The 18,967-nt window shown below is 38.4% G+C and overlaps 1 protein-coding gene across 1 annotated transcript in view; it reads left to right on the top strand.

The window, feature by feature from the left end:
- Positions 1 to 10,708, top strand: part of FBXO28 (F-box protein 28) — a 31,010-nt gene extending 20,302 nt beyond the window's left edge. The window contains exons 4-5 of the mRNA XM_036858341.1: positions 4,095 to 4,290; positions 6,032 to 10,708. Coding sequence (XP_036714236.1) covers positions 4,095 to 4,290; positions 6,032 to 6,426 — 591 coding nt within the window. The 3' untranslated portion in view covers positions 6,427 to 10,708. The remainder of the gene's footprint in view (positions 1 to 4,094; positions 4,291 to 6,031) is intronic.
- Positions 10,709 to 18,967: the final 8,259 nt, after the last annotated feature.

Here is an 18,967-nt window from a genome sequence, read left to right as displayed (position 1 = left end):
TCATCTATAGTAGTAGAAATACTTAAATGATATTCATAGTATGTCATTTATTACTGTGCCAATTTAAACATAAGCATGATATAGTAAACTGCATGTGTTAGAAGTATGATAGTTGTTCACATTTGGTTTCTTAACATACTTTTTTAAAACTTAAAAATATTTTCATAACTATTATTTTATTATTTCAAACTTGGGTAGGACTCGGCATGTGGCATATTATTTGAAAGGTGTACAAATAGCCATTAAAGAGTTTAGGTGACCTTCCTAAAACCTGTGATCTTTACACTGGACACAAGACTCACACATTACATTCTTGTTGCTAAAGTAATTTTCAGAAAGTGATTAAACCTACTCAGAAAATGAAATATTTTAAAAATCAGGTAAATATTATGCTTTCTTAATATGTGCCTCTAAAGCCATTGTAGCCACTGATGACTGAATGCTAGAAGCAGTTTGGTTCTAACATGCTGTGTCCTTTTTTCTTCACGTTGTCCTTTGCTTATAACTTTTGGACAGAGGAAAGAAAATATTTTTAATTTTATTGAAAATGTGGATGAGTCCATTTAACTAAAATAACCTCTATATAGTAAGCTTTGAAAACATTGTTTCCTAATGGAAGACTTGAACAAATGGAAAGAGATACCTTGCTTTCACACTATATTTAGAAGGCTGAATACAGTAAAGATAAGATTATTGCACAAATTGGTTTACAGATTTGATTTAGTATTAGTAATCCCTATGGGATAGTTTGATCTGAAATTAATTCTGAAGAATCAGGGTTATGGAAGAGGATTCACTGCATAATAAATTTCTTTTAAAAACCTAGAATAAAGGCATGGTACGTAGTAGCACTACATGCATGTTGATTTCCTATGCTATCACCTGGCCATCCACATCATCCGTCTCCTCAGGCCACTCCTCCTTTAGTCATGTATACCCTTCTCCTGCTCAAACTTCTCTTCCCCATTGAAGTTCTGCTTATTTCTCATTGCCAAGTCCTTCATTAGTTCTCTCAAACAGATCTTATTTCTCTCTACTTTTTTTTCACACAGCACTTTGCTTGTACATTGAGTTTACTCAGTTTGAGCTAGCCTTTGCTGTGTATGGGTCTTTCACTAAGTCATCTTGCATTGGATAAGATGTATGTTTTATTCATGCTTGAATCATTATAACAGTCATTTCTAGTCTAGCTCAAATATACTGTAAATATTCTTCTGTCTACCAGTATTTATGTACATAAACATAATATAAATAGATCCGTTAATAAAGCCGTGGATACTCTTTCAAGTATTACGTATTTTTTAAAAATTCCTCTCAATAAAAATTCTGTTAACTGTGACCTTTATATTCAGAATCTGGCCTCTAAAAATCATATTCTTGTATTGACTTTACCCCTGTGGCTTGTCCCTAAACAGTTTTATTTAGATGTGTCAATATTAAGCAATTTATGATATTTGACCATCTTTATCACTCGTTTAACAGACGTTTATTGAGTATCTGCTCTGTGCCAGACACTGCTAGACTGTGGGGATCTGACAGTGAAACTAGGCATGGTCTCCTAAATTGAGCTTACTATATTATAGGAAGACAGACATTAACAGAAAAATGTAGTACTTAAAACTTGTAATGTGTATTCTGAAGGTAAAATAAAGGATTTGATGAAGATGTTAACATGATTTAAACTGAAAGAGGGTTCAGAGAAGACTGCTAACTCTGAGAAAGTGTTACTGAGACCTCAAGGATGAGTAAGAAATTTGGGGCTAGAGAAGGTGGGGGAGATATGCAGGGAGAACATTCCAGAAAAGAGATCATAATGTGCAAAAACCCTGAGCAAAAAAGAGAGAGAGGGTTTGATGTAGTTCGAAGAGCTCATGGTTACTTTGTACCTGGAGCTGGAGTATGCGGGCGTTGAGGCCAGCATAAAATGATACTGGAGCATCGCAGTACTGATTTATAACACACATGTAAACACTGATAAACACAGAGCTACTGTGGGTCAGTTAGTATCCTAGCACTAGTACATAGACTCTCCGTCAATATGAAGTACTTTTTAAAAGATACTGTATTACTACTTCAGCTTATATATTTTGTAATTAACCATTTTGTAATCATATATAAATACTAGGGTTTTTTTTTTTTTCAAAGCATTGAGCTTATGCTAGCTTCCATAAATTTTTACTATTTGGAGATACAGATATAGGTTGCATGTTTCTAACCCTTGAACTTAAACAAGCCAAACTGACTCAGACCTTGAAGCCATTGCCATTGTTATTCCTGCCTAAATGCTTTTCTTCCCAGATCTTCCAGTTCTCGTCATCATTCAGTTTTACCTTAAATATGTCAAAGAAGCCTCTCCTGACCAGTAAATGCTTACGGGTTAGGATTTGTTCACATAATTAAATTGTAAGCCCAAGAGAAAGTACTCTTTTCTTCATTTCTTTTTTTTTTAAATATACGTAATAGTTCCTAATATGGTAGTTCAGTAAATTTTTATTGAAAAAAAATGTTATTTTCTTTTGGAATGAGTCCATAATCTAGTAGTAATGCCAAAAATAAATGTATCACTTAACCACTAGTGCCTCAGGATTCTGCCTTTGACTGTCCTATTCTGTATCTTCTCCCTTAGCAATGTCAGTCCCTGTTACGCCATTGGGTACTGAGGCCTCTTCATCATTTGGAGTTTCTCTCCTGATCTCCTAACCTGTATCTCCAGATATGCCTTCCTGTTTAGTATCATCTGCATGTCCCATGTAATTCAAAACTAGCATATCTCCTCTCTTATTACATTTGCCTACATATATACCACCTTAGGCCAAGCCAATTCCTAGTCATCTCTCCAGGCCCACTGACGTGGCCTCTTCTGTGAAGTCTTCTCTGATTCACAATAAAGACACATCCTAACAGTTTAATTTTGCTGACGTTTATTTAGCACACATGATGCTAGACTGACAAGGATCATCTCATTGCCCTGAGAGTCTAGAACGTGTGAAGGACTGTAATTTGTCCTGGTACTATTCTGCAAGATTTTATGTTTCTCTAGCAGTAGTCAGCAGCCTGAATAAAGGAGAAGAAAAGGCCAGTTATAAGATTGTTCCATAGTTGGGTACCAGCTAGGTAAATGCAGTAGTGGAAATGAGTGGGATTCAAGGTGGTTTGAGATATTTCGGTGACAGAATGGTTTGGCTGATTAACCCACAAGTCTTGTGAGGTGAAGACTCATTGGAACAGATGTCATCCAGACTGGAGATCTTCAGAGATGTGCACTATTATCTTCAGGTGTACGCTGAAGCCATAGGAGAAAGTAAGGCTGACCTCTTAGGGATTAAAGCTGAGGGCAGAATGCCTAAGGAAGGTTCAGTTACCATTCCAGCAAGAGAATTAGGAATCAGGATTGCCAGCTTTCTTCTCCAAGTATGTATGCCTTGTGTGTCCCCATTGCAGTTATTATTAAAATGAAAAAGGATCTCTTGCTACCCTTTGGTGATAACAAGAAAGCGGGCTCTGAGGAGACCTCATTCCAATCCACAGCAAGTCTAAGAGAAATAACACTTCAAGGATAGAGCACATAGTGGCGGTGTGAAAGAGAGAAGGAAGTCAGGCTGAGTCCCTGGGGCTTTGGGAAACAGATTCAGACTAGAATGAAGTAGGTTCAGAGGATTAGTAGAATATGGGTTTGGGTAATTCCCCCACCCTGACCCCTACTTGCATACAAGATCTAATCTCTTAGTTTAGTCTTCTAGTTTCTTTTGCAATTTGTATATCCCTCTTTACGTCACTTCTTTACACATCTCTCTCCCCAGTTACACTGATTTCCTTCAGGGCAGGAGCTGTATTTTAATCATCCTGATTCCGTAACACCAGTACAGTACAGAAAAGATGCTTAAATAAATATAAATATGAAATGTATAAAGTATTATAACAAGCCCAAAGCCACGTGTTACAGATGGTAATGTTATCAGTGGTCAGTATATCAGTTAAGTCACCTGTAGGTCTTTATAGGAATTGCAAAACAAGCAGTCACTTTGCTCCCTGTTTAGCTGTTTTCTTTAAAAAAAAAAAAAATCTAAAATGCTAATGAGAGCTCATTATTTTAGGTGATTGATGAGATTTATCGTGTGTTGAGATATGTCAATTCTACCAGAGCCCCTCAGCGAGCTCATGAAGTACTTCAAGAGTTAAGGGATATTTCCTCCATGGCAATGGAATACTTTGATGAAAAGATTGTTCCAATTCTAAAGAGGAAATTACCAGGATCAGATGTATCGGGAAGACTTATGGGCTCTCCTCCAGGTATCTTTTGTTTATAATACGTTCAGTTTGTAATAATGTTCATACATAGATTTGTAACTTGCTTTTTTCCCCCCACTTAACTGTGTATCTTTAACTTTTCTGGGTCTGTAACTGTATCTGCAACATAATTTTTAATGACAGATTGGGCTACAGACCATAATTTATGTAGCTGATCCGCTGCTGTTAAGCACATTTGTTTCCAGATTTTCAGTATTTGAACTACACTCTGAAGAACAATCTTGTGGCTAAATCTTTGTACATATCCACAACTTTTAACTTGGCATAAATTTATTAGAGCAAATTGCTGAGTGAAAAGCTATATATATGTGAATGTTTTTTGATGTTTCTGACTAGTTAGTATTCATTATCCTATAACAGAATCAAATATACCAGACAAAACCCAAAAAATTCTTCATGGAAATAACCAGTTAATTATTTCAGCCCCTGGAGTATCTGGCTGCTACTTTAGGAGACAGGGTGCATAGGGCTGTTTTGAACATTGTCGGATCCTAGAGATTTGTGTCCTTATCTACTGAAAGAATGAATTGTTCAATATCTTCAACTCTTGCAAGTATTTTAAATCTGGGAACAAATTTTTAGTACAATATTTTGTTCAGATTAGTTAGCTCCCTGGAGTACTCGGTGGGGTAACTGAGTGGGCGTCAGTAATTTAATAATAAAGCTTACAGCATCTCAGCATTAACACATCTGTTATTTATTGAGTACCTATTATGCGCACAGCATTGTACTGCGTCCTGTGGGGACTAAAATGAAGTATAATACATGGTGTCTTCTCTCAGGAATCTTATTATTTCATAAGGTAAGACATATCCAGACTCAAATTATCGTAGGCAAGAGAAATAGTTTAAAGGAGTGTCCATTTAAATGTCAAATGAGTAGCAGAGAGAATCTTAAGGAAGATAAAATCATTGTTGGCTGGTCTGATTGAGACTTCACAAGAGGTGAGAATTGATCTGAGCCTTGTTAGTTGGCTAAAGGTAAGCAGAGAGAGAAGGAAGAATGCATCAGCCAAGGAAAATATTCTGAGTATTTAAATGTATAAGGAGAAAATTAGCAAGATGGGTTTTAGGGTGTGGTTGGATCCATCTGGTCCTTTTAGAAAAGCTTCAGGAGATAGGGTTTTTAAAAAGTAGGTTATTAGTTTAAAATAGTGATTTTTATGCCCATGTTACATTCTATTATTCCTAAAACAGAATAGTTCCAAAGCCTTCCTATACCATGTCAGAAGTTCTTCCTGATCATCACATGTGATGTAACCCACTTTTTGATGGTGCCCTTGTCATTTGGCTAATGTTGAAACCTTTGCATGTAACTAAGTGCAGAGAGGATTTGCGAACATGATAGGTCTGTACTTCTAACTCAGATGTTTATGTTTGCTTGTGTGAAATAATTCTACTCTAATTTTACTACTTATATTTTCTTACTAGGTCCTAAAAAATGCTTTATAATATTTTAAATCCAAGTTTATGCCATTAAATGCCCATCTCCATTTGCTTGCATTCCACATATTGCCACATGAACATGAGAATCAGAATTTAAACTCATTTATAGTTAAGACACGGTGTCTGATTAATCCATCAGATCAAGTAGATTGCAAAGAAGAAATAATCAGAAGTGATATTATAAAGGATATTCTATCTTTGAGTAAGTTTAATTAATGAAGTATTACTGGTAGTGAGACATTTTAAGTGATTGACCATTTTAAACTATTTCTCCACAGTTCCAGGACCTTCTGCAGCCCTGACAACAATGCAACTCTTCTCCAAGCAAAACCCTTCAAGACAAGAGGTTACCAAACTCCAGCAGCAGGTTAAGACAAATGGTGCTGGGGTGACTGTTCTCAGGCGTGAAATTTCTGAGCTTCGCACCAAAGTGCAAGAACAGCAGAAACAGCTTCAAGACCAGGACCAGAAACTGCTAGAGCAGACCCAGATCATAGGTGAACAGAACGCACGGTTGGCAGAGCTGGAACGCAAACTGCGAGAAGTAATGGAAAGTGCAGTAGGAGACTCCTCAGGGTCTGGGCAGAATGAAGAGTCTCCTCGGAAACGCAAAAAGGCCGCAGAAGCCATAGACTCCCTTAGGAAATCTAAACGTCTCCGGGATAGAAAGTAAACCAGAATGTGCTTCTAGCTCCAGAGGAAGACCTGACTTCGTAGCTTGAGCAGTTCTGCATATCAGGACACTGTGAGCAACATGGTGTCCCTTAGCTCTAGGCTTTCAGAACACAACGTAAACTTGAACTCTCATGGTGTGGGACAGTCTTTTCCCGCTTCTCCTGGTTGAACTGATGCACAGAATCCTTTTATTTTGCAATAGATTTGTACTAACCAGACCTATCCTATCCTGTTTTGAGAAGTTAACTTTATTTCTGTGCAGATAATGTTTAAAGCAAGTTTATTTGTTTCTGCATATATGCACATTACATAAGGATCTTAAACCAGTCTCGACAGACTAGAAGTTAAGTTTAATACATAAAATGTCCTGTTCACTTGAAAGAAAAGACCTACTTTTTAAATGGGCAGTATCTTGTTTTTAAAAAAAAAGTTGACTTTTTGTTATAAGTGACCTTTGTCTGGAATGTCTGAAAAGTAGTAAATGCTTTTTGGTATTGAAGTAATGGGTAACTAAAACGGACTTCCATAGTATTGGCTGTAGAAGGGGCCTCTACAGTATTGACTATATATTTTTATAAACTACTGGCAAGGGACTTACCCAGTTGTTATATACATGTTTTTGGTTCACTTTTGGGGCCATGTCCTACATTTGCATGGATGGATGCATGCATTGCCTAGTCAACTCACTTAAAAAGCTCTTGCACTGGTATTTATCTTGAACCTCTATGCTTCTCCACTTTTTAGAGCAGCGTCTTAGTTCATTTAAGCGCTTAACATCTTCCATCGCAGCAGCTTGCCTCTGGGGGCGGGGTGGTATTTGTATGTCCATTTGTCCTCCAGTTTTACAAGAATAAGAGAGTATTAAAGCCCATTGCTTTATCTATTCTCTCTAGGGTTCAGGTACACTGGCTAAGGCAGAACCCCAAATTCTTTACATTGATGTCAGACTTCAGGCAACTAGTACTCTTCCTTACTTACTCACCACTGTGTATGCTCATTGATCAAATGTGGTCATGACCAGTGGTATAAGTAGGGAACCCAACCTGTGGGATGCAGTTTTGCCATTGAAAGAAAGTTCAGTGAAGAAAATTATACCATGAAAAAGCATTTTGATCGTTTCATTTCTGGGGAATGACCTGAGGGAAGCTTTTTAATATTAATTTCAAGCTTTCCTTATCCTGCAACTTTAAACAAAAGCTTTAATTTCGTTTGCACTCCTGTTTTGAGCTTGTAACTGGAAAAGCATGTCTTGCACTGTTCAACCTTCTAAGTGGTCACTTTAACAACCTCCAAATTGTGTACAGTGGTTACTTTCCCCAGTTGTATATTTTTGAAACAGTCAACTATTACTGTCCTAGTTTTATTTTAATGTACTAAATTATGTAGTCATTATTTGCCTGTTAAGTTCTTTTAAACAACTGTTGCCTTGGGCTTCAGTTATTTAAGGTAAACTTAGGTGTAGTATAGAATACTATCCCTTTCCAGGTGGGAGTTTGACACCTGTATAAAACCTAAGGTTTCGGTGTGTACCTTAGTTGAATAAAAGCACAAGGTCACTACCTTTTTTTATCTGTCCAACATGACATGGTTATGCATCCTTGAGATTAACCTCACCAAATGAAACTTTTTCTTATCAATTTTTAACATTGTCCTTACATAATACTGTCCTTAGATTTTGATCAATTCTTTGTCTATCTTTGAAACTCCATTTACAATGTAGTATGTTTTCAATGAAAAACCATAAAATAACATCCAAGTGTTTCATGGTTTGTTGGGAAGGTAATTTTAAAATAAACAATTTCCAAAAAACATTTGTCAGCCAAGGTCATCCATAAAAGTCCCTGTCTGGAACTCATTTTCTCAGCAGGTCTTATTTGTTTAATCATAGGATTTAGCCATATTGTCACAACTTTGGAGGAGGCCTACTGGAATACTCATGGCCTTTAATTGTCTGCTTTCCTGGTAATAGGAAGACTTTTAAGTAACAGAGTACATGTTTACAGGCTTACAAAGGGATATAACCTCAGATGATCTTTTTAATAGTTGTTAATTATTTAAAGTTCCCTGGGTCTCTTTTTAAACTACATCTGGACACCATAAATGTATCTGTAGTCTTAGTTAACATGAGTATTTGGCTTCCATAATCACTCACTATTAAAAGATAGATTTTCTGTTTCAAAGTCCAAATTTCTACAGTATACACTTGTAGTCATCTGCCCATAAGGTTAATGAGTTGCACTTGTTAATGCACAAATGTGGCATAACAGTAGGAGATAAAGCACTACAGTTCAGTTTGTTTTAAGTCTTAAATCTTAACTGGCTAGAACATGTTAGGATGTTGCCTTGGCCCATTTGATAGCTGTTATACTTGCATTTGGGTAGTATAACGGTATTTAAGTTTCAACAAATCACAAAATATTTCCTTCACCTAAAACTGACATATGTTACAGGAAAATTGTAAATTAGCCTCCCAAGAGAGAAACCATCCTGCCCTGGATTATAGGTCGGTAATTTAAATGCTGTATGTTAATATTGTGTTGTCCTAGAACAACATTTTATAAAGTATTCCTGTCATCTTCCTTGGCGGTCTTTCAGAGGAGACTTCTCTAATAAGTCATCCCACTTACAAATTGATTATGGTACAATACTACAAACAGATACAATGTGGAAGGGCCTATGTAAGAAATGGAGAGGACTGCCTCCTCACCCCCAACAGGATTCTCAGCTTATCTCCCACGTGGACTTGGCTTGGTTTTCACATATTCTGAATTATGTATTATTTTAGAACATGAGGATATAGAACCTGTTTTTTTTGTTTGTTTGTTTTGAGCTCCTCTTGATGTACAGAGCCTGGAAATAATGGGGCAAACACAAATGTGATCAGAATAATCATACTGTTTTAAAAGCTTGGGGTGCCATCAGGTCTAAAGCCACTGGTTTTGGAAACAACTTTTTTTTTGTAAAACGTGTTTTTGGAGTACTGAACTTTACAGGGGCTTGCCTTAATCTCTATTTAGTAGTTTCAAATGTATGCGCTATTATTCTACTTGTTAAAATGTTAAAATATTCTATGTAGCCCCTAAGGTGGGTAGAACAGAGTATAAGTAATGCCTAAATAAATAAGCTAAAAGGTGTCACTACAGCTGGATTTTTGAGCGAAAATGGACATATGAACATAGGCTATGTGTAATAAAAATAATGGCACCTTAAGATTGCACTATTTTATGCATTATTTTATATGCCATTTCATAGCCTGCACTTTAATCTCCAAAGAAACAATGTATGATGTCCCAGTTCCTTATTACTAACAAACTTTTTCCTAAGACAGGGCACTTAATTCTATTTTACTATACTGAAGTAGTTTCTTGGAGGTAGATTCCTCTTTTGAGTTCTCTATTTCCTTAGCCATAATATTTTCTAGGATCTAGGAACTCCCTATCTTGTCTATTTCCAACAGTATATAATTTTAATTTAATGTAATGTAAAATCTCATACTTGGTGATCAGCACATTCTTATATCCTGCTCTAGCAAAATGAGTACCCATTTTTTAACACTTACCAAACCTTCTAAAAATAATCATATGCTGTAAGTAAGATTTGAAGCCAGGGATAAAGGCATTCTCAAAGGAAATGCCATGTGTGATGCAGTCTCTTGGAAATGGCTGTTTCTAGTGTAAAATACAATTTGATAGGCCATTCAATGATTTGACTTGGGATCGGAATTCCTTTAACTAGTCCTCAAAAAGTTAATGAGTAAAGAACTACTTTAAAATAACAAACTTCTATAGCCTGCTATCTGAGGTGAATTATTTTCAAGAAATACTCTATAATCTACAAAATGAAATTAGCAATTAGTTGACTGCTGCCTACCATGATTTTATTTTTAATAGCAATACATTTATATTTGTGGTAAACACTATAGGCTTAAGTAATGGCCTTTTCCAGCTTCCTAAGAATCTTTGTTAAATTTCTGAAATTGAAACATTAAATTGAAATTTTTCCTGTTGTGTCTGAAGAGAACCATGGGATTTAGAAGCATATTGGTAATCTATTAGGTCCATTGCCAAAGTATACATCAAAGCTATACCAAAAGTTTTAGACGTGTTTAAAATTACTTTATGTGGTACCATGTCTATTTACTTATGGTCATGAGCAACAGTAAATTACAATAGTTTACTTTCTGGAATTTTAATTGTTATAACCTAATTCAATTACTGGAAAGTGAAAAACACCTCCCGGGCACACAACAGGGTACGTAAATAAATGTGTTGTTACCAGTGTTACTTGTTTTCTTTGTATTTCATGCACAAAGATTATGGAGCTCTTCATCTAACAAATGCCATGCTAATAGCTACCACCTCTTAAAGCAGTATATTGTGTTAGTTTAATCCTCATAGCCACTTTATAAAGCAGGTTTTACTCTTTATAAGGAAGTTAAACTCAGGTTAAGCAACATATCCACAATGTTATACAAGTAAGTGCCTAAGTGGGATTTGAACCCAGACCTACCTGCCTCCAAAGCTTATGTATTTCTGCTACACTCTACTACATTCTAAAACAGCTGGGACCTATGAGACTCTAGATTACATTAATTCTTTAAACTCAATAAATATATAGATGAACATTTCATACATCACCAGAAGCAGTCTATGCCAAAAATCACTCATGTTAAGAGTAACATACAGAGCTTAAAATCATGAAGACTAGGCTTGAAGGAGGCAACTTTTGTCCTAAAGTTCTTTGACAATGGATTTACACTAGGCATACAGGTAAAAGAAAATATTCTTAAGGATTCTAAGAACCTGTAGTCTTAAATAGGCAGTCCTGGCAAGAGATGTAGCTGGAGGCCACTAGCACACATCCCTAGTTGCCTTACTATAATGTTGGCTACCAGTCAATAAAAAGTAGTGACCACCAATTCGCTTGTCCTGCCAGGGAAGAATACTCGTTCTCTTCCAGTTCGCTTTTCAAAATTCCTTCCAGCTCCAAGACTATTCAAAATTTCAATGCAATAAAATCATACAAATCAACTTCATCTCTGTCTCATAAAGATGTAACTAATAGTGAATTACTGGAAGTGAGATTTTCTGAGGAGGAACACACTCTTCTTTGATACATACTTTATCCACTTTGTTTACAACTTAGATGTCAGAAAAGAGATCACAGATGAATTTATGCTGAAAGATGAGAGTGACAGCCATGGTATCAGTTACCCCAACACCATCACTGCGTTCTAGTCATCAAGATATCACAGAAACATAGGGACTTCCCTGGTGGCTCAGTGGTTAAGAATCCGCTTGCCAATGCAGGGGACACGGGTTCGAGCCCTAGTCCGGGAAGATCCCACATGCCGCGGAGCAACTAAGCCCGTGCACCACAACTACTGAGCCTGTGCTCTAGAGCCTGCGAGCCACAACTGCTGAAGCCCGGGCGCTTAGAGCCCATGCTCCGCAACAAGAGACGGCACCGCAATGAGAAGCCCGCGCTCCGCAACGAAGAGTAGCCCCTGCTCACCGCAACTAGAGAAAGCCCGTGCACAGCAACGAAGACCCAACGCAGCCATAAATAAATAAATAAATATTTTTTAAAATTAAAAAAAATATATCACAGAAACCTAGAAAAATAAAGACAGCTGCTGTACCTCCCAGTCTTCAGAGGGTCGATCAGGGTGGAAATCTTTATTCCTATCTCCTTCAGGTCGTTCAGTTGCTATGCAAAAAACACATTGTTGGGAAACCAAGAATCTTTATCAATATTGTTGCTTTAAAAATAAAAGGATATCTCTTTATTTATGAACTCCTCATGTTAATTCCTGAAACAATTCTTACGGGCTCCATTAAAGATTATTATTCTCATCCAGAAAATGTGTTTCAACTTGCTTATATTCCTCAGGTTTTGGTGGGTCATTTCCTGAAAGCAAAATTATAGGAAATTGTGAGGAGAAAAAAACAGTGGCGGATGTTTGAGCACAAAGTACAAATTATGACTGGAAAGGAAATACAAATCAAGGATGAAATTCCCAAAATTCAGTAAATTTTGTTCATAGAAATACATTCAACCAAAGAGCTTTCTCAACTTTTATGTTTTCTTTAGATTTTTTTCCCCTGGGTTCTTTAGATTGAACAACAGTCAGTTTCTACCTGGAATCTGAAGCAGCAATGTAAATAGTAATATTGGCTCCGGGAATGCAAAACCTATGGCATGCTTTCTGTCTTAGGACACAGGGAAAACCCGTGCCTTCTCAAGGCTAAGCAGAAGATGGGGAGGGGGAAGCAGAAGCAGGGGACCTAAAATGCTTGTTCTGGGCTTCCCTGGTGGCGCAGCGGTTGAGAATCTGCCTGCCAATGCAGGGGACACGGGTTCGAGCCCTGGTCTGGGAAGATCCCACATGCCGCGGAGCAACTAGGCCCGTGAGCCACAACTACTGAGCCTGCGCGTCTGGAGCCTGTGCTCCGCAACAAGAGAGGCCGCGATAGTGAGAGGCCCGCGCACCGCGATGAAGAGTGGCCCCCGCTTGCCACAACTAGAGAAAGCCCTCGCACAGAAACGAAGACCCAACACAGCCATAAATAAATAAATAAACAAATACTTTAAAAAATAATAATAATAAAATTCTTGTTCTTCCTTTGAAGGGTTGCAGCAAGCTTACAAGAAGTGCCTTAGCTCTCTAGATAACCAGTTTCTATAACCCTAGGTGCTGCCATAGCAGCTGCTTTCCATTCCCAAAGCAAATGCAGCTTGTGCCTTCCTTGTAAGAGGACAATAAAGGAATGAATGTCAAGGGGTTAACAGTGCTCAGCACATAGTAAGCAGGTAATAAATAATAAACTGTGGTAAATATACATAGGTAGATAGATATGACTAAGGAAATAGAGATACAGAAGATATATTGCATTGGCTGCATGTATTTCTTTCAATCCTTGCTTTAAGCATATTTAAATTTTTTTTTTTTTTACTTTATGGCTGTGTTGGGTCTTCGTTTCTGTGCGAGGGCCTTCTCCAGTTGTGGCAAGTGGGGGCCACTCTTCATCACGGTGCGCAGGCCTCTCACTGTTGCGGCCTCTCTTGTTGCGGAGCACAGGCTCCAGACGCACAGGCTCAGTAGTTGTGGCTCACGGGCCCAGTTGCTCCGCGGCATGTGGGATCCTCCCAGACCAGGGCTCGAACCCGTGTCCCCTGCATTGGCAGGCAGATTCTCAACCACTGCTCCACCAGGGAAGCCCTAAATTTTTTTTTTTTAAGCACGGAAAACAATTAGCTATTACAGGCTTTCTAGCCTCCTCGGGAAATTTATTTTCAATATTTTAAAACTTTTATTTTCAATATTTTTAATATTTCACAGGACTTTTTACACTGCCCGGCAGTGCTTCCTTGAGAGCCACAGGAGAGAAACCAGTCTTTTTTTTTTTTTTTTAATATTTATTTATTTAATTTTATTTTTGGCTGTGTCAAGTCTTAGTTGCAGCACGCAGGATCTTTTGTTGCGGGGCGCAAACTCTTTGTTGTGGCACGTGGGCTTCTCTCTAGCTGTGGCACACAGGCTCCAGTGGGTGCAGGCTCAGGAGTTGCAGCACATGGGCTCTCTAGTTGTGGCACACAGGCTTAGATGCCCCATGGCATGTGGGATCTTAGTTCCCCATCAAGGGATCAAACTCCGCATTGGAAGGCGGATTCTTAACCACCAGACCACCAGGGAAGTCCTAAGAAACCAGTCTTGAAATGCTCATCCTTCTCCACCTTGGGCTAGGGCTCTGATAAGGAGGGAGGACCTCGGCCTGAACCTGGTAGAATAGAGGGGCCTCTTCAGAACTCCACTCCCTTCACCTTAAGACACAACAGAGTAAGAGTCAAGCATATGTGCAATGGAACCAGAATTGAGTGCCTATTCCCAGCTCTACCAATTATGAGCTATGTAATACCAGCTTGGGTAGTTAATACTTTGAGGCTCAGTTTCATCATCTGTAAAATACTTCCTACCTCAGAGAGTTGATACAAAAGTCCAAAGGATTCAGGGAAGGTGGTGGAGTAGGAAGAACCAGGAATCTGTCTCCCCACTTAGACAACAATTACACTGGCAGGATCTGTCTGATGTAATTATTTTGGAACTCTGGGGTCTATTGAAGACTTGCGCTTCCAAGGAAAGACTTGTGGTTAATTTGGGTCAACTTGGGGTCCTAGCACAGGAGCAGCCAGCCACCCATCCCCCACCCATGATGGGCTAAAAGGACCCTGTCCCCCAAATATTTGGGATCTGTGCTCTGATCACTGATCGCTGCTTCTGATCACAGAGGTGCAGACAAAGATTGCAGGAAGCCACTGTTGTAGCTCCTTCCATTGTTGCGAACCTCTCTCCCACCAGCTCTCCCATCGCCTTCTAGGAGATTTAAAGAGCCAGCACCCTTTCCACCACCACCCCTTCATCTTTCTCTTTTTTAATGTCTGGGAGCCAGACATTAAAGACGAGGACATTCAACAACCAGTTTATGTACTGGGAAAATTAGAAAGTGACCAGGTATGCTGAGGGAAAGTCTCAAATAAAGACCTGAGAGGACATTAAGTTTACACCTCAAGCAGACCCTCAGCACAGAGACAGCCTACAACAATTAAAATAAATAAATATACAAAAACAATTACCAAAACCCAGCAAATCCTGGGCATGCAGGAGAATATGATTCCCAGAGTTACCACATTATTAGATTTAAATATCTAGTTTTCAATAACAACAACAACAACAACAAAATCACAAGGCATACAAAGAAACAGAAAAGGATGGCCTATTAATGGGGAAAATATAAATCAACAGAAACTGTCCCTTAAAAAGGACTAATGGCGGGGCTTCCCTGGTGGCGCAGTGGTTGAGAATCTGCCTGACAATGCAGGGGACACGGGTTCGAGCCCTGGTCTGGGAAGATCCCACATGCCACGGAGCAACTAGGCCCGTGAGCCACAACTACTGAGCCTGCGCGTCTGGAGCTTGTGCTCTGCAACAAGAGAGGCCGTGACAGTGAGAGGCCCGTGCACCGCGATGAAGAGTGGCCCCCACTTGCCGCAACTAGAGAAAGCCCTCACACAGAAACGAAGACCCAACACAGCCAAAACTAAATAAATAAAAAAATAAAATTAAAAAAAAAAAAAAAAAAGACTAATGGGGCTTCCCTGGTGGCGCAGCGGTTGAGAATCTGCCTGCCAATGCAGGGGACACGGGTTCGAGCCCTGGTCTGGGAAGATCCCACATGCCACGGAGCAACTGGACCCGTGAGCCACAACTACTGAGCCTGCGCGTCTGGAGCTTGTGCTCCGCAACGGGAGAGGCCGCGATGGTGAGAGGCCCGTGCACCACGATGAAGAGTGGCCCCCGCTTGCTGCAACTAGAGAAAGCCCTCACACAGAAACGAAGACCAAACACAGCCAAAAAAAATATATATATATATATATATATATAAATAGATAAAAATTAAGAATGTTTTTCCTTCACACTCCACCCTTGGGTCATTAAAAATTGCAATGGAAAATATGAAAAAAAAAAGGACTAATGACAGATATACTAGACATATTTTAAGATAACTTTTTAAAAGATGCTCAAAGAACTAAAGGGAGATATGGAGAAAATGAAGAAAATGATGTATGAACAAAATGGAAATATCAATAAAGAGATAGAAAACCTAAAAAGAAAAATAAATTTTGGACCTGAAAAGTAAATAACTGAATGAAAAAATTTACTAGAAGGCAGATTTGAGCAGGCAGAAGAAAGAATTAGGAAACAGAAATAGGACAAGGAAATTATTAAGTCTGAGGAACAGAAAGAAAAAGATTGAAAAAATGAACAGAAACTAAAAGATCTGTGGGACACCAACAATAGGCCAAAAAATACATTGCGGGAGTCCCAGAAGGAGAAGAGAGAAAAGAGCAAAGAGAATATTTGAAGAAATTATGGTTGCAAACTTCCTAAATTTTATGAAAGACGTGAACATAAACATCCAAGAAGCTCAATAAACTCCAAGTAAGATGTACTCAAATAGACCCACGCTGAGACACATATAATCAAACTTTCAAAAACCAAACACAAAGAGAGAACGTTGAAATCATACAAGAGAGAAGTAAATCATTACATACAAGGTATCCTCAATAAGGTTATAAGCAGATTTCTCATCAGAAACTTTGGAGGCCAGAAGGCAGTGGGTCAATATATTCAAAGTGCTAAAAGAAAACACTGTCAACCAAGAATCCTGTATCTGGCCAAACTGTCCTTCAAAAGTGAGGGAGAAATTAAGACACTACCAGATTAAAAAAAAAAGAAAGAAAAGCTGAGGGGTTGTGTTTCCACTAGATCTGCCCTGCAAGAAATGCTCAAGGGAGTCTTACAAGATTAAATGAAAGGACCCTAGACATTAACTCTAAGCTATATGCAGAAAGAAAGATCTCAATAAAATTAAATACATGTGCAATTATAAAAGCTAGTGCTACTGTAACACTGATTTGTAAGTGCACAGTTTTCCACATAAATGACAAGATTAACACATTAAGAAAAAAATCACTAGTCTATCACAGACTTTGAAAACAAACTTACGGTTACCAAAGGGGAAAGGTGGGGGGGGGACGGGATAAATTAAGAGTTAAGGATTAATATATACACACTACCATATATAAAATAATCAACAAGGACCTACCATATAGCACAGGGAACTCTACTCAATATTCTGTAATAACCTATATGGGAAAGATTCTGGAAAAGAATGGATATATATATGTGTATAACCAAATCACTTTGCTGTACACCTGAAACTACCATGACATTGTAAATCAATCATACCCCAATATAAAATAAAAATTAAATTTAAAAAATCACTAGTTTTAAAGCTATTATTATTGTAAGTTTGGTTTATAATTCAAAATCTTGTTTTCCACATAATTTAAGAAACTAATGCATTTTTAAAAATTATTAGTTTATGTTTGGGGGCACACACTGTAAATATAAAGAGGTAATTCTGTGACATCAACAACCGACAGGGAAAGGGATGGAGCTGTGAAGGAGCAGAAATTTTGTATGTTATTGAAGTTAGGCAGGCATAAATTCAACTTAGAGTATTATAAATTTAGGATGTTAAATTTAATCATGGTAAACACCAAAAAAACCTACAGAATATACACAAAAGGAAATGAGAAAGGAATTAAACATTTCACTACAAAAAAAACTGACTAAACACAAAAGAAAAAGTATGAGGAAAACAGCTAGAAAAATGACAAAAGTAAGTCCCTCCTTATCTGTAAATATTTTACATGTAAATGGGTTAAACTCTGTAATCAAAAGACAGAGATTTGCAGAATGGATTAAAACACATGATCCAACTATCTACTGTCTATAAGACAATTCTGATGCAAAGACACAAATAGGTTGAAATTCAAAGGGTGCAAAAGTATATTCCATGCAAATAGTAACCAAAAGAGAGCAGGGGTGGCTATTCTAATATCAGACAAAATAGCCTTAAAATCAAAAAAGTTTACAATAGATAAAGGACATTATAAATTAGCAAAGGTTTCAATACAGTAAGAAGGTATAACAATTATAAACATTTACACACCTAATGACAGACCATTAAAATATATGAAGCAAAAACTGAGATAATTGAAAGGAGAAACAGATATGTGAAAATTAATAAAGGGAAACCTTATTTTAAACTTATTTTATTTATTTATTTATTTTTGGCTGCATTGGGTCTTCGTTGCTGTGCGCAGCTTTCTCTAGTTGTGGCGAGCGGGGGCTACTCTTCGTTGTGGTGCACGGGCTTCTCACTGCGGTGGCTTCTCTTGTTGCGGAGCATGGGCTCTAGGTGCGCGGGCTTCAGTGGTTGTGGTTTGCAGGGTCTAGAGGGCAGGCTCATTAGCTGTGGCGCATGGGCTTAGTTGCTCCACGGCATGTGGCATCTTCCCGGCCCAGGGCTCGAACCCGTGTCCCCTGCGTTGGCAGGCAGATTCTTAACCACTGTGCCACCAGGGAAGCCGGGAAACCTTATTTTAAATGGAGTCAGGAAGCCCTGAAGGGGAGCTCTCATGAACATACCATTTGTCACAGCTTACTTTACACTCTTGGACAGGAAGAAGTTTACTACCACATCAGAAGGAAGATTTTCTCCTCGCCCAGCAATAACTCAGCCAATGAGAAACCACCACTCCCTGAACATTCCTGCAGTGGACTTTTGTTCAAAACAACCCCTCCCATGGGGACTTCCCTGGCAGTCCAGTGGTTAAGACTCCACACTTGCACTGCAGGGGGCACGGGTTCAATCCCTGGTCAGGGAACTAAGATCCCCACATGCCACATGGTGTACCCAAAAAAATAAAATTAAAAATAAAAAACAAAACCCTCCCAACTCCCCGCTTTCCTCGGCTTCTCTTCTTTGTTCTATGGTTGCCTATGGTTCACCATAGTTTGCATGTCCCCAGTTGCAATCCCTCTGCTATTCCTGAATAAACTTGACTCTACTGGCTTCCCTGGTGGCGCAGTGGTTGAGAATCTGCCTGCCAATGCAGGGGACACGGGT

The sequence above is a fragment of the Balaenoptera musculus genome, chromosome 1, assembly GCF_009873245.2.
Source record: "Balaenoptera musculus isolate JJ_BM4_2016_0621 chromosome 1, mBalMus1.pri.v3, whole genome shotgun sequence".
NCBI classification, from domain to species: domain Eukaryota; kingdom Metazoa; phylum Chordata; class Mammalia; order Artiodactyla; family Balaenopteridae; genus Balaenoptera; species Balaenoptera musculus.
This window is presented reverse-complemented; position numbering and strand designations above follow the sequence as displayed.